The sequence below is a fragment of the Artemia franciscana genome, chromosome 12, assembly GCF_032884065.1.
Source record: "Artemia franciscana chromosome 12, ASM3288406v1, whole genome shotgun sequence".
NCBI lineage: Eukaryota > Metazoa > Arthropoda > Branchiopoda > Anostraca > Artemiidae > Artemia > Artemia franciscana.
The window spans coordinates 39,581,773-39,605,303 of NC_088874.1; the positions used below are offsets into that span (position 1 = coordinate 39,581,773).

General features: G+C 35.8%; 1 protein-coding gene across 5 annotated transcripts in view; it reads right to left on the minus strand.

Annotated features, from left to right (window-relative positions):
* Positions 1-403: 403 nt before the first annotated feature.
* LOC136034110 (zinc finger protein OZF-like) overlaps positions 404-23,531 on the minus strand; it is a 41,400-nt gene continuing 18,272 nt past the window's right edge. For all 5 annotated transcript variants that reach the window (XM_065715254.1, XM_065715253.1, XM_065715255.1 and 2 more), the window contains 3 exons: positions 19,183-19,371; positions 4,495-4,665; positions 404-2,864 (listed from right to left, as the gene is read on the minus strand). In XM_065715254.1, the coding sequence (XP_065571326.1) occupies positions 1,972-2,864; positions 4,495-4,665; positions 19,183-19,371 (1,253 nt within the window). In that variant the 3' untranslated portion in view covers positions 404-1,971. The remainder of the gene's footprint in view (positions 2,865-4,494; positions 4,666-19,182; positions 19,372-23,531) is intronic.

A 23,531-nucleotide genomic window follows, 5' to 3' on the forward strand; every position in this document is an offset into this window, starting at 1 on the left:
AAGTGTGAAGCTTAAAACACCAAATAAAAATGAATATTTCAATATACATTAAGGAAAATAATATATGTATAACAATAAAACAAGCAAGAGAAGACAAAACCGAAAATATTCTCACCAGTGCCAGTGATAAGTGAATATAATATCGAAATTCTAGACCCCCCCCCTCTCCAGTCAAGATTTGGATACTATGTTCATCAGAAAATTTCCTCTGCCACACCTGAAGAACTTGAAATTCTCGAGCCCCCCCCAGCCCCACGATAAACAAGGTGAAGAAATCATACTTATTGGGCAGTGCCCTCAAGAAAATACACTTGAAGAAGACATCCCCCGGGTAGCTCCATTGCCAATATATTCCACCTCAAAGTACCCCCAAGAAGATACATTTGAAGAAGACATCCTCCTGCTGGCTGCATTGCCAATATATTTCATCTCATAAAACTCCAAAGAAGATACACTTGAAAAAACATCCCGTCACTAGTACAGATTTGTGACTACCATTATATTTAACAAAACAGTAAGAGCATTTTTCTTTTTACAATATGTAGCGTCATTTTAGTACCTTATAAAAAAAAATCACTTAGTGTCCCAAAATTCATTTATTTCTTCACAACATATAGGCAGACTATTAATACTTTAGTAGAAACAGGGTTCAAACATATCTTTATGCTTACAGAGCCAGAAGAAAGCTTTCGCAAATTGCAAAACATTAGATAACATACTAGGGAAAAGTTCTTCGTAAAGGACTGAGAGTGCCCTTTTTTAGCCATTGAGGAAATGGAAAAAGGTTCGAGACTCCCGTAGAGTGCCCTATGCAGGTAGGACCTTACTGATTTACCATTATTACACAAAGAAGATCCATTATTTATTTGCAGCTAATGCTATGATAATAGTGTTCTGGAAGGAAATTTTTGGAAGTGAAAATTGTTAGCAAGAATTTCGAAATTTAGTACAAGATTGTCACTTATTTATAGCTAGTATTATGTCAATACTGGTTTTTAAAGAAAGGTACCGTAGGTGTGGTCCCGGTATAAAGCGCTAGCAGTGAGAATCCTTAAAATAAACATTGAACTTTAAAAAAAAAAATTTCGAACAACTCAAGTACTTCCATTAATATTTCCAGACCTACAGGAGGCCCCCTCTATGGGGTTTTTGAAAGAAGGATAGGAGTGGTCCCAGCATAAGGGACAAAAGTTAAAAATCGCTAGCACAAAGATTGAAAATTTATTACAAGACTGATCTAACACTACAATAGTGATATAGAAATACTTATGAAAATTTATCATTTATACATAAAATCAATAAATCAAGAACATTCAATTGAGAAAAAGTAAAATTTAAATTACTAGAATTAAGAAAAACATAACAGGGGACACTTAATTAATGAAAAACAAAACATTATAGACTAATATTGAAAAAAAAACAGAGATTAGTCTCATGATTCCTTAAAATAAACTGAAATGCTAATTTCTTTAAAAAGGCCGTTTTATAAATATGGCTCTTTAAAGTTTTTAAGTAGATTCACCCATGTTATTAGAAATATGATATTTCGATATATTACGTAGGATAAAAGTCAATTAAAATAAAACATAAACACAATATCAAAAATATCTTAATGAAAATGTAAAAGAAAACAATTGGAATATAACTGAAAAGAAAAAAATATTTCAGACAAAAATAAAAGCGGAAAAAAGACAATTCAGAGAACATAGTTAATAGACATGAGCATCTAGTGTTTTACTTCCTGTCAAATTCAATTCTTTGTATAAGTTCTTTGATGACAGAGATAAATCGTAAATTAATAACAAACATTTTTTCCAATATGATGTTCGAACAGATTTTCTCTTATATGTTTTCATTTATGACGATTTAAATTATAACTTTTAAGTAGAACATTTGTTATACATATCATAATCGAAAGGTTTTCCACCAATATAAATTATCTGATGATTAGATAAACTGGACCAATTTGTACTACATTTCTTTCATATATTCCATTTGAAAGAATTTTTTTCGGGTATGAGTTCTTTGATGAACAGATAAATTAGAACTTGAAGTAAAAGATTTCTTACAAATATCACATTCAAAAGGTTTTTCTCCAGTATGAGTTCTTTGATGAATAGATAAATTAGAACTTGAAGTAAAACATTTGTTACAAATATCACATCCAAATGGTTTTTCCCCAGTATGAATTCTCTGATGACAAGATAAGCTGGAACTAGTAATGAAATGTTTCCCACATATGTCGCACCCAAAGGGTTTTTCTCCAGTATGAGTTCTTTGGTGATAAGATAAACCAGAACTTCTTGAAAAACACTTCTTACATATATCACATTTGAAAGGTTTATCTCCAGTATGACTTCTATAATGACTAGATAAACTAGAACTATAAGGAAAAGATTTTTTACAAATATCACACTCAAAAGGTTTTTCTCCGGTATGAGTTCTATGATGATCAGATAGATGTTTTTTTAGGCGGAATGTTTTCTGACAAATATCACATTCAAAAGGTTTTTCCCCGGTATGTGTTCTTTGATGATCAGATAGATGTTCTTTTCGGCGGTATGTTTTCTCACATTTAGTACATTCAAAGGGTTTTTCTCGAGTATGAGCTCTTTGATGATGAGATAAACTGGCACTTGTAGTAAACCGTTTCTTGCATATTACACATTCGAAAGGACTTTTTCCAGTATAAGAAACTTCTTGTTTTGTCACATCATTTTCAGCAATTCCAAAAATATGACTTGGCATCTCATTTTGACAATCCAAATCCATTTCTTTTTTTAACCATATGCTTTCAAAACTCGATTGGCTTGGTAACTCAGGTCCTTCGTTGCTGGCATCATTATCATGCAACGTTGCAAAAGCTTAAATAATATAGAAATTTGCTCAAAATAAATCACCAAAACTTTAGCCCTTTTTTTTTATTTAGTACCGAATAAGGTTTTGACGTTTTTAGCCTTACACAATAATTATAATGACGGTCAAGTCGGTATTTAATTTAATAAAGCTTATTTGAGGCATTAATCTTATAACAGTCCAAATTGATAATATTTTGTTTATTTGATAATTTAATATTCTGATTGTACATAAATTTAATTAAAGGTGGCTTTGTCTAGAAAAACGACATCGCAGTACTGTAACATCCATGCACACTATCAACCCCTGCTCTTATCAATTAACAAAGTTTCTTCAAATAGGTTAATCATATTTACTCTTTAATTTTTTTAATATTTTGCTAATACAATATGATATCGTATATAGTTCGACACTATATCCAAGGAACTTGTTAAGGATGGTAAAAGCATCCAAGGATTTATCTTAAGAGAGAATCACTGATTTCTGATCATTTGATCAAGTTTTTCCAAACCAAATCTTCCAGAGTTACATTTGTTTTATATTTTAAAAATATATCTTAGTAAATTTTCCTCAAGAAGGTAGACTTTGCAGGTGTGGTAAGTAGGAAGTTTGGAAAGGTTTGACTTCCACTCTCTTATTACTACCACAAAGGTGTGAAATAAATTATATTTTTTGAAAAATCAAGGTGTTTCAGGTGACCAAAGAGCTAATATCGTAAACTATACTAGTTGCCAGAAAAAAAGAAGCAAGTCGATTGTCAAAGAACTGCCCCCACCTACAACATATTAACAATAAATATATGCTGCGTATTATGCAACAATTGTGGTTATCCTAAATTGAAACAAATTTCGTCTCTGTCTTATAAATCCAAAGGCTGCAGGTACCCAAGAGGGGTTTATGCATATAACATCACATATTAACAAATACACATCAGATATTTTGCATGCAACATATTATATATCAACATATCTGCAGGTACCCAAGAGGGGTTTTAGAATCAACACTAAAAAAGAAAATACAAAACAGGATTAAAGCGATTGATTCGACGTCATCGGGCAAACTTTACTTTAAATTTTATAAAAGACAATATTTATGCAAAACCCCCTTTTTATTTGATTTCTAAATAGCCATTGAGGATTGAACCCCATACAAACCATCGAATTCTTCGGCGACAGTGTTGCATTAAATCAAAAGAAACTAAGGCGTTTCTAGAAACAAATGATTAAACAATGGAGTTGTATACTTGCATATTATTAAGGTAAATTTGCCATAAAAGGAATATTTTTTTTTACATATAGCAAATCCATATTTTAAAAATAGTAAAAAAGTTACAACAAGCTCTAAAAGCTAGAAAAAGTTCCAAATAGAATTGAGTGTGTTGTATTATTCAGGAGTTTAATCGGGATACAAAATTTATGTCTAAATACCCAAAACCATCTTGGGCTATTATTTACTCAATAGTTAGTTTTTGGAATGCAACCAGTGTAGTCAGAATACACCCCGCCACAGTTTCAAAAGAAGTTCAAGATAAATTTTCTCAATTACACCCCTCCACTGTTTCAAAAGAAGTTTAAGATACATTTTCTCAATAACAAACATGTTAAAATACAGAATAAGATCAGGACATCTGAAGCATACCTTTGTCTCCGTTAATGTTAGACTCCAGTTTAAGATTGTCAGCATTATGTGGAAAATTTGAAGATAGGCCAGGAGAAACAGCAATAAAATTTACTTCATTTTCCACTAATAACATAGGATGTACACTTACAAAAACATTCTGGTCATCATCTGAAGATGTGTCTTCAGCTTCTACAAGAATTAGAGGAAATATCAAATAAAACTCGCACAACAAAACAAGCCGGTTAGTCATAGAATATTACAATGCCACATAATTTCTGTATGGCTATTCATGGATGAGTGAAGTAAATTAAATATCTCCACATGTAGATCCCCAATTTTTACAGCAGCAGCACCATCATACATATATTTCTCAAGTAATTTCTAGTGTATATTTATCTCAAGCTATCAACAGTAATCTCAAGAAATCGTACGCCAAACAACTCTCTACACCACATTGTGTTGGTCTTTTGTGGATAGTGAAGATCTCCCTTCACAAGAATGCAGATGGTCTGGTATTGTAATTTTTTAACCTTTGATATCAAAGCTTATGCAAAAAGGCAATGCTAAAAACACCTCCTAAAGCCTCCCCCTCCCAAATCTACCCAAACAAATTCCAAATTATAAACTATTACGGTGAAGACCTCCCTTCACGAGAATGCAGAAGATCTTGTATTGTAATATTTTACCCATTGGTCTTACAAATAGGCAATGGTTAAGAACACCACCTAAAGTCCCCTCGGACCACCCTGACTATTCCAGAAAAAGTTGCAAAGTCCCCTTTTTGGCTTGTCAAGTCTGTCACAAAGCTCAATTGATGAGTAGAATTCAATGGATAATACAATGATTGAGGTGGTGACAAACACTACAATCTTGACTTGACTTAAGTCTCTTGCCGGGCAGTGCTCGGTGTATAGAGTTACGTCTGCCTCCTTCATCCGCTTCGGTACATGGCGAGTATTTGCTCTTTGCCCTGTCTGATGTTTGCCATCGTCAAGAAAACGGACAGGCTGTCAGACCGTTCCTTCGGTCGGCCGCAAGGTCGCTTCCAACCGGCCTTGATAGGGTCAAAGTCGTAGATTGTCTTTGTAGGTAGATGTGGTGGCATTCGAAGTAGGTTCCCGAACCATCGTAAGGATCGCTCGGCTGCTTGAGTCAGAAACTGAGACTGCTTTGTGAGCTGCAGAAGCTTCTCATTGCTGACGAAGTCGGACCATAGGAGGCCCTCAATCCTCCTCAGGCTTTCCGCATGAAATATATCGATTTTCTTGAGGGTTGCGTCTGATGCTTGCCATGTCTCAGCTCCGTCAAGCATCACTGAGCCGACTAGAGCGTTAAAGATCCAAAGTTTTGTTGTATGAATGATGTTCGGTTTTCGCCAGAGGTGAAGATTCAGTCTGCCCATGAAAGAAAACACTTTGGATAATCTCGCTTGCTTGCAGCTTGATGAGAAGCGAGCCGTTGGAAGAAATTATGGAGCGCATATAGGTGAAGTCTTGAACAACTTCCATGCCAGTAGTGCTGTCCAGGCTAATTGGAGAGTTAAGAGTAGAAGATTGGTCTATGGCCATAATTTTAGTTTTATTCCAGTTTATACGCAGTCCTACTTTGGCAGCCTCTTTTCGTAGAATTCAGAATGTTTCCAGCAGCTGCTCCATGGAATCCGCTAGAATGGCCAAGTCATCGGCAAAATCAACGTCTGTGATGGCACAATCTCCAAATTTGAGCCCAAAGCTGAGACATGAAGCGGTTTTTGTTATAATGTAATCTACAATGACATTGAAGAGCTCTGGGGCCACCACAACTCCTTAGCGTTCCCCTGTCGTGATTTGACAGAACGGGCTGCCTAAACCATTTCCTTGTACCAAGCTCACCGTTCCATGGTGCAGCACCTTGAGAAGTCTGCAATATTTTTTCTGATAGGCCAGTAAACTATAGAATCCGCCAAAGAGCTTCTCGATCGACTGAGTCAAATGCAGCACGGAAGTCGACAATGGCAATAAATGCTTTCTGTCGGAACTCTGTGGTTTTTTTTTACTATTTGTCTAATAGTGAAAAACTGCTTGATGGTAGAATGGTCCGACGTAAAGCCAGCTTGCTCCGGTCGCGGATTTTTCGAATGACATTCGAACATCGATACAGCAGGACCATCAAAAACTGTTTGCCAGGGACTGACAGTAGGGTTATTCCCCGGTAGTGGAGCAAAGGCTTCTTGAGCCTTTCCTCTTTCATAAGGGGATGATGACACCCTTCCACCAATCCTCGGAAATAATCTCTGTTTGCCAGACTGTAGAGAACAGGGTTTGGAGAAACATAACCATTGCAGGACCTCCATATTTTAGCAGCTCTGAGATTAAGCCACAGATACCAGCAGCTTTATTATTCTTGGGCTTTTTTTTACTGCGTATTCGATTTTTGAGGGGCTGAAAGGCCCGTCTGAAGGAGGTACAGACGGGCTAGTATTGTTGAAGAGCGAACAGAAGTGACCCTTCTACCGCTCAAGACAAGAACCTTCATCAGAAATAAGTGTCCCAACCCTAGACAGGACGGGACCCAAGGTGGGAGTTTTATTTTCCTCGAGGTCTCAGAAATGTTTAAACAGGCTACCCATGTCTCCTTTTTTTGCAGCTAGTTCAATGTCATCGGCTTTCCTTGCAAACTGGGTTTTATCCCGGTGAGTGAATCTATTCCACGTTCCATTGAACCTTCAATATGTGGTCATGTCCCCAAGAAGCCTTTCCTTCCGTCTTTGCTCTATGACTTGCAGTGTTTCATTAGTTAGCCGCAATTTCTTTGGGTAACTCCTCATGCCAAGCACTAGTTGTGCTGCTTCGCTGGTCTGCGATTTAAAGTGCTTCCAGACATATTTGCTTCTATTAAGTGAGCCAAGGGGGTCGAAGCGATTCGATATCTCTACACTGTACTTCTGGCGAGTATCTGGCTACTTCAGTTTCCCAACATCTGTAGCGAAGGGTTTTCTTTCAGATCGTTGCGCATGGAAGCGAAGCCGGAAATCGGCACACACAAGCCTGTGGTCTGCGTTTCCATGCTCTGCTGATCTGTAAGTTCGGCAGTTCTTCACCAATGGTCTCCAGCGCTTAAAAATAATGACGTAGTCAATCATCTTCATTGTACGACCGTCGTTACTATATCATGTGTACTGATGAATAGATTTACGTCGGAATATCCCTTTGAGATAAAACAAAATAACAGCAATAAAGGTGGCAATTTTTAAATCAATAGAAGCTATGTTTTCATTAAACATCAATCATGATGGATCTTTACTTATAGCTCTCTAAGATGCGAAATCAGCGAAGAAACTACTGAACTTAAATTCCTTTCTTGACATCCCAATAAAGTCGTCACACTGTAACCCAACTAAAATAGTTGTATACAACGCTCCGTCAGGCCGCCGTGCAAAAAGTGGGGTAACAAAGCAGCAATGCTGCTTGGTAGTTCTAAAATTTGTTGTCAGATTTTGGCTGAAAATACCAGTTTTACATGTAAAAATAATTTTTGCTCAAAGAAAAGTAGTAAAAACACAAGTTGCGCTACGCCGCGTAAAAAGTGGGGTAGCAAAGTAGCAATGCTACTTGGTACTTTCATGGCCTCATAAAATTTGTTGGCAGATCTTGTGCTTCCCGAATTTTTGGGTATTTCCCCAAAAATCTATCTCTCGACAAAAATGGGTTCCCAAAAAATCCCCTTTCGTTCAGGGTTGCCATCTCTAGTGATTTATCACTAATGACTATCCACTCCACAATTTTGTCACTACTTTCCAAATTTTTGTCGAGACCTATTTCAAAGCTCTTTCAAAATATAACCGTCGTTTTACTAAGAAATTAAATGGACCCTTTAAGACGATAGCTTTTTCTCTTATTTTCTACAATATAGTTTGAGTCGAATTTTCTTTTACTCTAGGTTTTGGGCATAATACATTAATCTTAAATACCTAATAATTGAATGCGTGATAGAGTAAAGGGTACTTGTGTATTATACCACCATTACTCAAGTTTACGCTGTGAAAACTCAAGAAAAAATCAGTTTTATTTGTCTGTATAAGGAAACAATTAGCTTACGCTCAGTGGAAAACAAGTGACAGGTGACAGAATATACTAGAATTATATAGTTTAAGCTATATATTTGCACATTAATTAGGGGTGGGGTTTAGGTTATTTTATGTCAGGTTAACCACCACCCCACCCCCTATATAGCCCAAACTTGTTACTAAAGTATTATATTTTCATCATGTTTGGGTATTTTTCATTAGAAATAACCTAACTTCACTTTTTGAGCGTTGGCAGTACCTGGGTTGCAGCGGTAGCTAGCAACCTGGTAAGAGACAATCAGGTGCCCTAGTACAAATAAAATAGTCCATGAATTCTATAACTAGAACTAGATCAATAAAAACGAAGAACACTATTAGAACGGTTTTGTAAAAAAAAATAAAAACTATATAGAAAAATTACCGTCCCTTGGATTGAACAGCAAAGGAAACATATTGGCTTGAAAATCAAGAAAAGTGGCTGCAACCACGAAAGATATACGGCATCTTTTTTATTTCCTTTTTTCTTTTCCGCTTTTTTCCGCAGCTACCTTGGCACTGGAACATCGTACAGAATTGTTTAATAGCTCATTTTTAAGGAAATCGGTTCCATCTAGTGCCATTTGTAATTATAAAAAGTTTTTAAAAAAGAATCATTTTTTCCCCAAATATCCATTTTTCTATAGCATTGTAGTAGCTAATGTCATTAAAATATTATTGCATACGAAAGTGAAAATAGTACTTTGAACATTGTAAAAATCATGTAGATATATTGACGTAAAATGCAGTAATTCTTCTAGGGTTTTAACAAAAAACCTGAATTGTCAACTGAAACTAGATTAATTCCTGAAAATTCTAAATAAAGCAAATTTATTTAGCTGTTTAACCTGAATTGTCAACTGAAACTAGATTAATTCCTGAAAATTCTAAATAAAGCAAATTTATTTAGCTGTTTTTTTTATAATATATATTGTAACAAACAAACAGTATACATATAAATATAATATATATATATATATATATATATATATATATATATATATATATATATATATATATATATATATATATATATATATATATATATATATATATATATATATATATATATATATATATAATTAAGAACGAACCTTAGCTCAAATAGAACCTTAGCTTCGATAGCATATAGTAGGTAAGGTGTGACTTTCTCTCTCTTGGTACCATCACAAATGTGTGAAATACATTTTTATTGTGAGAAATAAAGGGGTTTTCGACAATTAAAAGCTGATAAAATGGACTATTCTAGTTCTATTCTAGTTCCCAGAAAAACACATGGGGCTTGTGACGAGGTCGGAAGAGCCAAGAGCCAAGGACTCATATGGTATGAGCTCTAGCCAAATGCTAAGAATCAATAGATTACTTTAAAAGGAAAATCAGAGGGTTAATGCCGGTCGGGATTTAAAATAAGAGCTCTGAGCCACGAGGTCCATCTAAATATTAAAATCCCTTAAGATCCGATCTTAAGGGATTAAACTTACACCCACTCGTAAGTTAAAAATACCACAAATTTTCTAATTTTTCATCCCCCTTCAGCCCCCCAGATGGTCGAATCGGGGAAAAAGACTTTATCAAGTCAATTTGTGCAGCTCCCTGACACGCCTACAATTTTAATCGTCCTACCACGTCCAGAAGCACCAAACTCGCCGTAACACTGAACCCCCAGCCCCTAACTCCCCCAAAGAGAGCGGATCCAGTCCGGTTACGTCAATCGCGAATCTACGAAATTTATAAGCGTTAACTCCCCTCGATGTCAACATATCTGGTCAGGATTTGAAATACGAGCTCTGAGACATGAGTTCCTTCTAAATATCAAATTTCATTAAGATCCGGTCAAGGATTCTTAAGTTAAAAATACCTCAATTTTTCGAATTTTTCCAAATTAACAACCCCTAGCTCCCCCAAAGAGACCTGATCCTGTCCAATTATGTTAATCACGTATCTATAGCTTGTTCTTATTCTTCCCATCAAGTTTCACCCCGATCTCTCCACTCAAGCATTTTCCAAGATTTCCGGATTCCAAGATTTCCAGTTTCCCCCTCCAACTCCCGCAATGTCACTGGATCTGGTCGAGATTTAAAATTAGAGTTCTAAAACACAAGATCCTTCTAAATATCAAATTTCATTAAGATCTGATCACCCGTTCTTAAGTTACAAATACCTCATTTTTTACTAATTTTTCTGAATTACTCCCTCCTCCCCAACTCCACCAAAGAGAGCGGATCTGGTCCAGTTATGTAAGTCACTTGTCTTGTAATTGTGCTTATTTTTTCCACCAAGTTTAATCTTGATCTCCCCGCTTTAAGTGTTTTCCAAGATTTCTGGTCCCCCCCCCGCCCAAAGACACTGGATCCGGTCGGGATTTAAAATCATAGATCTGAGTTAAGAGGTCCTTCTAAATATGAAATTTCATTAAGATCCGATCACTTCTTCGCATTTAAGTGGTAACGAATCAAACAGTTCGTGGTAACTAATTGTAGTAAGGAGCGACCCGGCTCAATAGTAACCAAAACTCTAAAAAACAGAATACCAATTGATACCAATAGTTACATCAAAAGAATCGCATTCCAATGAGGATTTTAAATATATAAGTTTAATCATGTTTAGTCTTAACCATCAAAAGTTAAGAGCCTGAGAAAATTTTCCTTATTTTAGAAAATAGGGGGAAAACACCCCAAAAAATTAATACAATCTTAACGAAAATCACACCATCAGATTCAGCGCATTAGAGAACCCTATTGTAGAATTTCTCCTATCTATAAAATCTGGAATTTCGCATGTTTTACCAGAAGAAAAGATCATGGATGGGTGTTTATTTATTTTTTCCCCCAGGGGTGATCGTATCGATTCAGTGCTCCTAGAACGTCACGAGAGGGCTCATTCTAACGGAAATTAAAAGTTCTAGAGTTGTTTTTAAGTGACTAAAAAATTGAAGGGCACCTAGACCCCCATGCTCATTTTTCCCCAAAGTCACTGGATCAAAATTCTGAGATAACCATTTTATTCACCGTAGTCAAATAACCTTATAACTATGTCTTTGGGGACGACTTACTCCCCCACAGTCCCCGTGGGAGAGGCTGCAAGTAACAAACTTTGACCGTTGTTTATATATACTAATGGCTATTGTGAAGTGTACAGACGTTTTCAGGGGGATTTTTTGGTCTGAGGGAGGGAGTTACGTGGGAGGATCTTTCCATAGAGAAATTTGTCATGGGGGAAGAGAATTTCAATGAAGGGGGTGCAGGACTTTCTAACGTTATTTAAAAAAAAAACAATACAAAAATAAATATGAAAAGTTTTTTCAACTGAAAGTAAGGAGCAGCACTAAAACTTAAAACAAACAGAAGTTATTATGCAAATGAGGGGTTCACCTCCTCGTAATATCTCGCTCTTTACGCTAAAGAATTTTTAGTGATTACAACTATTTATTCTTCGACCTTTGTGATTCAGGGGTCATTCTTAAGGAATTGGGATAAAATTAAAGTTTTAATGTAAAGAGCGAGGCACTAACGAGGGGGTGAACCCCATCGTATATGTAATAAAAACGTACAAATATAGAAGTTCGTTACATAAGTTAATTCGTAAGTTATGTATATTTTTTACTAATGAAAACGTTCGTAAAAAACTGAAAGTTCTAGTTGCCTTTTAAGCAATCAAAAAATTGCAGGGCAACTAGCCTCCTCCCCCGCTCTTTTTTTCTCAAAATCTTCCGATTAAAACTATGAGAAAGCCATTTAATTATTTATGTGCGGAGAGCTAAAATCAAAACATGCATTAATTCAAAAAAAAATAAGGTTTTTTAACTGAAAGTAAGGAGCGACATTAAAACTCATAACGAACATAAATTGCTCCGTATATGAAGGGGCGTCTCTTCCAAAACGCCCCGCTCTTTACGCTAAAGTTTTTTACTATTTTAAAAAGTAGAGTTAAGAGAAAGCGTCAAACTTTAGCGTAAAGAGCGGGGCGTTGAGGAGAAGCCCCTTTCATATACAGAGTAATTTCTGTTCGTTTTAAGTTTTAATGTCGCTTCTTACTTTCAGTTAAAAACCTTGTTTTTTTTATTTAATTTCATTATGATCAGATCACTTCTTTGTAAGATCAAAATACCTCATTTTTTTTATTTTTTAGAATTAACCCCTCTCCCCAACTCCCCCAAAGAGAGCGGATCCTTTCAAGTTATGTCAATCACGTATCTAGGACTTGTACTTATTTTTCCCACCAAGTTTCATCCCGATCCCTCCCCTCTAAGCGTTTTCCAAAATTCTAGGTTCCCCCTCCCCCAACTCCACCCACTGTCACTGGATCTTGTCGAGATTTAAAATAAGAGCTCTGAGACACGATATCCTTCGAAACATCCGATTTCAATAAGATCCTATCACTCCTTCAAAAGTTAAAAATACCTATGTTTTCAAATTTTTCATAATTAAGCCCCCCCCCCCCAACTCCCCCAAAGAGATCAGATCCGTTCCAGTTATGTCAATCACGTATCTAGGACTTGTGCTTATTTTTTCCACCAAGTTTCATCCCGATCCCCCCACTCTAAGCGTTTTCCAAGATTTTAGGTTTCCCCACCCCAACTCCCTCCAATGTCAGCAGATCCGGTCGAGAGACACCAAAGGTGTTGAGAGACACCTTTGAGACACGATATCCTTCCAAACATGAAATTTCATTAAGATCCGATCACCCGTTCGTAAGTTAAAAATACCTCCTTATTTCTAATTTTTACGATTTAACCGTCCCAACACCCCCCTCCCCAGATGGTCGAGTCGAGGGAACGGCAATTTCTAATTTAATCTGGTCTAGTTCTTGATACGCCTGCCAAATTTCATTGTCCTAGTTTACCTGGAAGTGCCTAAAGTAGCAAAACCGGGACAGACAGACCAACAGAATTTGGGATCGATGTATGTCACTTGGTAGATACCAAGTGCCATAAAAAGCCATAGGCTTTTTCCTGTTTATAATAGTAAGTAGAGCTAAGGATCTGGGTTGTAGTGGTAGCTAGCAACTTATTCCAGGTTGCAACGGTAGCTGGCACTATTATTACATAAAGGATCAATATAGTTTCATGGTTACGGCGGTAGCTGTAACCTAGTAAAGAGCGTACCACAGCCCTTAGTAACCAAAAGTTAAAAAAAGACGTTTAGAGAAAAACTACCTAGTGAAAGTAAATTGCCATAGGACACTGATTCACGAATTGTAACTATTATTTCGGTTCGTCTTGAAAGTGAAAGTTTATTGCGAAAATGAATTTATGGTGATTTAAAAAAAAAACTAAAATGGTGATTAGGGAAGTTACAATCTTCCTCCTTGAACAACAAGGAATATCACTTTTTGTATGGATAGCAATGATTTGTCACCCGTTTTTGTTTTTTTTTTTGTTGTTTTTTTTTTCGCCAGGACTAGCCAATGACCAAAAAATCATAGAGATATGTTTAATGGCTCATTTGAACAGAAATTAAATTTGCTAGTACCGTTTTAGAGTAACCAAAAAGTTTGGAGGCAGCTAGCCCCCCTCTCTAAAGGCCCCCTTCCCACAAAGTCATCATATAAAAATTCCGAGACAATCATTTTGTTTAATATAGTTCAAAGGTCCAATAAATATGGTTTTGATGATTATATGACCCTCCATAGTCCCTGTGGAAGGGCTATACGTGGTATCGGGCGTATCGGTAACGAACCACAGCCCATACTAACCAAAAGTCAAAAAACTCGTTTAGGAAATATGCCTAGTGAAAAAAGCCATCTGACACTGCCAGATGTAACTATTATTTGGCTTCGTCTTAAAAGCAAAATTTTATTGCGAAAAGAAATTTATACTGATTTCGAAAAAAAAAAATCTGAAGCCCCTTGAAAATAGCGTCAGATTAAAATGAAAAGTGTACTATTGGAATCAGCATGGTCAAAAACCCTGTACAGGGAAATTACAATCCCCCTCCTTGAACAATAAGGAAGATCACCTTATTGCATCGGTAGCACTGATTTGTCTCTTGTTGTTGTTTTTTCAGCATGCCTAGCAGGCCACCAGAACATTATGAAGAAAAGCTTAACGGCTCATTCAAAAGCTATTTGTCATATCTACGTGCTTTTCTTAAATTCCGCCACCTGAAAATACCATATTGCACTAAAAGGCACTTTTTGTGCTGTTTCTCAAGGGGTGGCACTAGCAGGCTACCAGAACATCGTAGACACATTTATGCGAAAGATACAAAAGATATTGCTCATATCTACGTCCTTCATATCAATCCCACCATCAGCAAGTTTCAAATGCACTAAAAACGAGACTCTTAGTGCCGTGTCTGGAGTGGAAAAAGATGGGACTAGTAGGCTACCCGAATTTTTAAGAGTTACTTTTAATGACTAATTTGAAAGCTATTGCTCCTATCTATCTGATCTTTATCAATTCTACCATTCGTAAGTGTGATATAGCACTAAAAAATCACTTTTGGTGTAAAGTAAAGGTTCTTAAGTAGTAAAGTTTGGAAGTATAGAAAGGTATAATTGTAATAATTATGGTCCAAATTATTAAATGGAGGTTTGCAAGAATACCTCATTTATACTCCTACTTTAAGCCCCTTAAATAAGCTATGTAATTAAGGTACAAACAACAATATATCAAATTATTTCCGCTTCGGTTTTATTTCAATCACGGTTTTGCCCCTTCTATGATTATTATTAAGATAAGATGATTTCACTGATTTTGCAAATGTGATACATTCGTTTTTCAAAGCATGTCCCTGGGAGGCATTATGGTTTCAGCGGTAGCTGAAACCAAACAGTTCGTGGTAACGAACTGTAGTAAGGAGCGACCCGGCTCAATAGTAACCAAAACTCTAAAAAACGAAATTTTGATACCAATAGCTACATCAAAAGAATCGCATTTTAATGGTGATTTTAAATATATAAATTTCATCTAGTTTAGTCTTACCCATCAAAAGTTACGAGCCTGAGAAAATTTGCATTATTTAAGAAAATAGGGGGAAACACCCCCTAAAAGTCGTAGAATCTTAACGAAAATGACACCATCAGATTTAGCGTATCAGAGAACCCTACTGTAGAAGTTTCAATCTCCCATCTACAAAAATGTGGAATTTTGTATTTTTTTTGCCAGAAGACAAATCACGGGTGCGTGTTTATTTGTTTGTTTGTTTTTTTTTTTTTTTTTTCTTTTTCCCAGGGGTCATCGTATCGACCAAGTGGTCCTAGAATGTTTCAAGAGGGCTCATTCTAACGGGAATGAAAAGTTCTAGTGCCCTTTTTAAGTGACCAAAAAAATTGGAGGGCATCTAGGCCCCCTCCCACGCTCATTTTTTTCCCAAAGTCAACGGATCAAAATTTTGAGATAGCCATTTTGTTCAACATAGTCGAAAACCATAATAACTATGTCTTTGGGGATGACTTACTCCCCCACAATCCCTGGGGGAGGGGCTGCAAGTTACAAACTTTGACCATGTTTACATATAGTAATGGTTTTTGGATAGTGTACAGACGTTTTCAGGGGGATTGTATTTGTTTGGGGGTGGGGCTGAGGGGAGGGGGCTATGTTGGAGGATCTTTCCTTGGAGGAATCTGTCATGGGGGAAGAAAAATTCAATGAAAAGGGCGCAGGATTTTCTAGCATTACTATAAGAAAACAATGAAAAATAAACATGAAAACATTTTTTCAAATGAAAGGAAGGAGTAGCATTGAAACTTAAAACGAACAGAGATTATTACGCATATGAGGGGTTCTAAAACTACTTTAGCATAAAGAGCGAGGCATCTAGGAGGAGATAAATACCTCGCTCTTTATGCTAAAGTATTTTTAGTAATTTCAACTATTCTTAAACCAATTCTTAAAGAATTGGGACAAAACTTACGATTTAGTGTAAAGAGCGAGGTATTAACGAGGGTACAAACCCCCTCGTATACATTATAAAAATATAGGATTATGAAAGTTTGTTACGTAATTTAATTATTAAGTTACGTATATTTTTTACTAATAAAAACGTTCGTTAAAAATTAAAAGTTCTAGTTTCCTTTTTAAGTAACCAAAAAATTGGAGGGCAACTAGGCCTCCTTCTCCACCCCTTATTTCTCAAAATCGTCTGATCAAAACTAAGAGAAAGCCATTTAGCCAAAAAAAAGAATTAATATACAAATTTCATTTTAATAATTTATGTGCAGAGAGCCAAAACCAAACATGCATTAATTCAAAAACGTTCAGAAATTAAATAAACAAAATTAATTTTTTTAGCTAAAAGTAAGGAGCGACATTAAAACTTAAAACGAACAGAAATTACTCCGTATATGAAATGGGTTGTCCCCTCCGCAATCCCTCGCTCTTTACGCTAAAGTTTGACTCTTTGCCACAATTCTACTTTTTAAAACAATTAAAAGCTTTAGCGTAAAGAGCGAGGGATTGCGGAGGGGACAACCCATTTCATATACGGAGTAATTTCTGTTCGTTTTAAGTTTTAATGTCGCTCCTTACTTTTAGCTAAAAAAATTAATTTTGTTTATTTAATCTAGTTAAGAGCGAACCACAGTCCATAGTAACCAAAAGTTGAAAAAACGTTTAAAAAAACTGCATATTGAAAAAAGTGCCATCTGACACTGACTCAAGAATGGTAACGATTATTTCGGTTTGTCTTAAAAGTAGAAATTTATTCCAAAAAGAAATTCAAGTTGATCTCGAAAAAAAAAGCCTGACGCCCCTCGAAAATGGCGTCAGACGAAAATGAAAATGTGCAACATTGGAACCAGCATGGTCGAAAACCTTACAAAAATCTCCACTTTTCTATAGTACTGTAGTCGCTTCTGTCTCGGATTCATGTGATAGTGCCTGTTCAAAATAGCCCCTGTGCTCCAAACAAAGTCCTGAATACTGCCATGTGGATTATACATCAATTTCTACCTCCAACCTACCCTCGTCCCTCGTTAGAACTAATTCTGTATTTATCTGAAGATTCTTTCACAACAACTGCTGAAACACAAGGGCCATTAAACAAGAATAAGAATTTAATTAAATTTTTGTTCGTTTTAAGTTTGACACGAATTTTATATTTAATTTTAATCGTTTTAAGAATCACTTATTCATCTGTATTAGTATTTGTTACCTTTATGTAGGATTTGATCATTTATTTTAGTTTCTGTTCATTTTGGGTTTTATTTATTGTATAATATTAATTTCTTTCGTTGAGTTTGAAGTATCATATGAATTTATTTCAGCGGGTTTTTAGCTTTATATGGCTCTTTACTTTTCTTCGAAAATCTTCTTTTAAGGGAGAGCTTCCTTTAATCAATATTATTACACAAGCACCGCTTCACACCTCAATAGAAGCTCTTTATATTTCACCTTACTCAAAATTCTTATTATTATTGTCTGTATATTTATTAATATTACTTTACTACTTAATGTAAGATATCATTTAGGTAGGTACAAAACTTTCCAAATTTTTTCCTCTAAAAACCAAATTACCTTGTGCAACTGTCATCTGTTGCTGTTGTTGATTGAAAGTTGGCAATGGAGGCGTTGGTACCCTTAGTTACAGTCACCATCAACCCCGATGGTGAATATAATATATCTTTAAATAATCGGCATAGAATCTATTCAAGACGGAAAAATAAACAGATGTGTCTATAGCAAAGTCTCCCAGCCCTTTTCCAGATTCGAAACCCTTTTAATCTAATATCACGATACAACGTCGTTCATTAAAGTAGATTTTTGCTGAAATACTACTTTGTTTCTTCCTTCCATTTCTATGGGAAGATCTACAAGTACTATTTTAGATAATTGTATAGAAACATTTCCTAAAATCACTATCAGAAATCCCGGCATCCCATTTCCAGGTGTTTTTCTCCTTTGGGTTAGGACCCTAATCAAGAGAATAGTCCACAACCTTTCTTTTTCATGCCCAAAGAGCGTGCACTTCAAGACCCCAAATAGTACTTTTTCTTATTATTAGTGCTAGCAAGATTTTTTTTTATTTTAAACTTTAATTCCTTAATACAGTATTAAGTTTAATTTTTCTTACTTTTTTTTGTTTTTTTCTTAATTTTCGTATTTTTTGAAGTTTTACGTAATGTTTCCAAATTTATTGTATATAGGAACAAAATAAGCCAAACAATTTTTTTTCAAACTAACTAATTTTACCAGTTTTCTCAAAAAGAGGGATCTTGCACATCAAGACCCCCTAAAAAGTACTGCTATTCTTGTTATTAGTATATACTTGATTTTTTTCGTTTCATTTTGAAAGTTTCATATAATGCTTTAAAATATATTGTATATATACAAAAAAAAATATCTTTTAAAATTGTAGCAACAATAACCCTTATTCCAATGGTTCCAGTCCTAAGACGGTGATATATTTGACCAAAGCAACTACCAATTGAGCTCAGAGTTAATTAAAAGAAGCCCTTCCCCTCTTATGAAGCCTTGGTGAATAGGGTATAAGAATTGTTGCTCAGGAGGTTTAATGTTCTTCCATAGTAGTCGCGAAACCAACCATGCTCAGAGACTATATGTATGCAAAATACAAACACAATTCAGATTATTGACATATTTACTTTAGGAAATGAGGAGTAAATTAACAAATTTAAGTAATTAATCTACATTAAAATTACATCTCATTTATTATTCAATTTACCTTGCGCCATAGGAGTTGACTGCGGTTGTGACTGTATTAAACTATGAGAATGTGGAGAATGAGTGGGAGATACTAGCTGGTTATTCATACTAGGAGTCGATGGAGACGCAGTTTCTGATTCCATCGAATAATAGCCTGAATAGTCTTCATGAGAGGTTGACGATGGATGTAAGCTGAGCCCAGTAAAATCTGAAAAGAAGCAGGGTAAGAAGAGATATCGTCAGTTCAAGACAAGAATTTACTTCTTTGGGAGGGCATAAAAAACTAAAACAGGAAGTGCACAAATCAGACGAGAAATTTGGCAAAACTATAGTAGAATAGTGAGTCTTAATATTTCGGAGGGAGGGGGGGGTGGATTCAGAAATCAACTGGAATGGTAAACACTTGATAAGTAAATAAAACCCCAGTAAAACAGCATAAATCCTGATAAATCAGAGGGGGATAGATCCAAAAAAAACATAAATAGTTGATGAAATATATACAAAATATAGGGTGATTACCGGTATATACGGATCTACAAATTTATTACCCATCATAAATATAAAAATGCAACATTGATGGAGTAATAAAGAAATAAAAGGAAAATGAAACGAATAAATTAATACAAACAAAACCAAAACAAAGAAGAACTGACAAAACAAAAATACAAATAAGGCCAATCTTACACTGGAATAAACGTATGGTCGTCGAAGGACGGTTTCAAGGGTATTTTCACCAATAATCTGCTTCCAATTATCTCTCATTTCATTTTTGCACCACGGACGCTGAACTAGCAACTCCGTACCGCGACAATAGCTGTTATTAGCCCAGAGAGACAGCCGTAGCAAATATTTCGCATACTTTATAAAAACACTTCCGCATATCCCTAATATCCGAAGTAGTGGGAAAAACCCGAAATTGTGCAAGGTAATGGTGTAAAATAATGGTGCAGTAATGGTGTAAGGGCGAGCAAATGTGGCGCAACAAATGCGTTACACACACTAGATACGGCGGTTAAATTTGAACTTTAATGAAACTAGTAAACCGTACGCTTTCCTAGAATTCATGACAAAAAATTCCCTCAGAAGTTGAAGTGTGGCGTGAAGATTTGACCCATTCCTCACACCAACAAACGTCAATATATTTTGTGCTTTAATAGAATAGAATAGAATATATTTATTCACTACAATAGCCGGAACTAGCATTAGCATGTCATGACAAAAATAATTTATACCTTCAAAAACACTCACAGGAAAATTTAAACAAACACTATATTAATCAAACACAGATTAATCAAACATTAAATATTAGTCGTGTCAATATTACTAAAATGACAGGTAAAATATGGGACAAATGATTTGCGATATCTCTCAGTACTATAGGCTGAGCAAGTCAGTAACTGTAGACAATTCTTTTTTATTTGTCGGAGTCTAGTAACTGGTCCTTCAGTTGGGGGGCTCTCAAGGTTGGGTAGTAGATGACAATGAGTTGGGGAATTCAAACAATTATTCCAAATCTATATGTTAAGCCATGTCTACGACTATCAAGTGAGTTCAAATTGAGTTGTTTCAGTGCATCCTCGTAAGTTGAGTAGTTTTGTCCAAGTATAATTTTTAAAGCTCTTTTTTGTATCGTCTCTCAATACTCATACTCAATATCATCATACTCAAGAGAAGGTCTAACATAGCTGCAGTATACAGACTTTGAAACCTCGGTTGGTGTGCCAAATCTTTTTAGGTTGGAAAATGAATGTAAAAGTGAGGCACCTTTTTTAGTCAGATAGTCAACGTGCGAATTCCATCTTAAATCATCGAGAAATCAGGCGAGAATAATAAGATGTTTGTTGGGCAATTTGTCGGGGCAATATTAACCATTTGTCGGGAAATATGAGAGGAGATTAAGCACCAAGAACTGAGTCTTGCTTCCTTTAAACCGACGACCATTACGTTTATGCTCGCTATCAAGGATTCGAAATTATTCCTTAATTCCGAACGCTGTTCTACTGATATCAAGGATGTCGTCCACATAGTTAGCTAGGGAAACATCATTTTTGAAAATACCTGTGGTTAGAACTTTTTCTTGCACCATACGAACAGAACTATTAAACAGAGGCGGAGAAGTAACAGCACCCTGTTTAATACCTCTTTTTACAGGAGTTTAAGCAGCAAGTTCTACCGTACGAGGTGAAACGGTGATCCTAACTCTGCCATTTAGTTTTTTATACATATCACGTATCACTTTGATGATGGAAGTCATTAACTCCACGCTTATAAGCAGTCAATAAAATATGCGAATGTACACCCGAATCAAACGCTCTTAACAGGTCTAACCCAGCAAAATATAATACCTTAGTACTTTCATGAGCATATAGAAGTAAATTAGCACAGTACAGATATATACAAACAGTATCAAAAAGTCCATACCTCTCCACTGAAGACTTTTGACACACATCTAAAACCACAAAAGCTAAACCACTCTTCATGACCCTGCCATTACTCTCCATTGAAGATTTTTGACATACGCATCTAAAACCACACAAGCTAAACCACTCTTCATGACCCCGCCTTTGAATTCACACAATGAAAGATGTTTAGCGCATCACGACGAGAAACTATTGCTCTGACGGTCTGGGAACTACCCAAACAGCGCGCTGTGAATGTGTGTCATGTTTGGAGAAACTTTTTGCTACTATTTGTAGATATATATATATATATTTCTATTGCGTAAATTAGCCATAAAATAGTGAGCATGGTCACCGCCTACTCCTTCCTTAATGCCGAACTGGTTGTCCAATGTACTCATTAATAGCTCAAATACTTTGCACAAAACCGGTGACATCGTAATTGCCAAAAAGAAGAACAGCAGTCAGAGGGCTTTCCTTTTTTAAAACCGACGTTAAAATCTATGGATATCAGGTGAGGGATGAAATTAGAAAAGAAAAAACGCAAACAGTAAAATAATTACACAAAAAAAGACAGCAGTAAAAATCATTAACAGAACAAATTAAGAAAAACGACTAGTTGATAAATTATGTGTAGAATATTAAAAATCATTGCGTTTAGGGAAAGGGATTCGAGAAAAGATACGAGCAATAGCTTAAACGAATTTTATGCAAAATATAGAAAACACGGTTAAATCATAAAATCTTTAGATTTATGGGGGGGGGGTAAATTTTAAAAAATGCAAATAGTAGACGAATTATAGAAAAACACGAGAAACTACGGTATTAAGAAAATATTGAGAGTTCAAAGAGAAGTGGGTAAGTACACATAGATGAACCATTAAACTTTTTTTCCTAGTCATAATAATGTATCAGGGAATTTTTTAGTGGTTTTCAGTGTCTGAAGTATGCTAATTAAACAACCCCAAGCCAACGGATTGGTGAAACCATGATTCGAACCCATTGTCTCTAATTACATAAGATTAAAAGTCTAGTGTGCCATCTACTCGGCTAAGCTGGCTCTTTCGCCATGCTAATTTTGCCTTCAAAAAATGATAACGGATACGGCACTAGACCCTCAAGTTGAAACTCGGCTAGGACGGTTTAGTTTTGCCTCATTATAACAATAACAAAAAAAAAATGCTAGATGGCGTTAAAGATTATTTCTTTGGCCGTAGCACTAATTTCAGGTCTTGTAAGTTGTCAACCGTCTTTGCTGTCAAGCTATTAAGTCGTAAACCGTCCTTGGTTGAACTCATTAATTACAGAGACACCATCTGCAAAACAAACTAGATCTACGTTGCATGGACAACGCGAGGTGTTGCGGCGACCTTTGCTCGGCTTCGCCGAGTAAAGTGTTGCGAGAGCAACACTTTGGTTTTGTTTCCTCGCTGCGACTAAACGCTGAGTTGTTAATCTGTAAGGATACTAAAATACATACTAGGTACACCAACTCGCAAAAGTTGCAAACTCCTCATTGCTAAAGATGATTGTAGCCTTACAGCCGATTATTACTTACAAGTCCCCTACATGTCTTACCACTGGAACCAAATTGGTCTTACCATCAAATACAACGGAAACAAAAAATAGGTACACCAACTAGTAAGAGTTGCGAACCCCTCATTGCCGAGGATGATTATGAGCTAACAGCCGACTGTTGCTTACAACTCCCCTATATGTCTCACAATCGGTATCGGCCTATTTTTGGTTTCAGTGTGTACCTTACTACTGAAGTTGTCAACCCCTTTAAACTTTCAAACTGGTATATCTCATGAAGGAATTTTTGCACAAAAAAAATGGATGACATATACTTTGATCAGCTCATCAAAAGCTATCGACTGCCGTCGAAAAAAAAAAATCTATCTGTCTTAGTTCAAAAGTTGACTTTTTTGACGCAGGCCAACTTTCTAACGTCATCACTTAGAAAGGA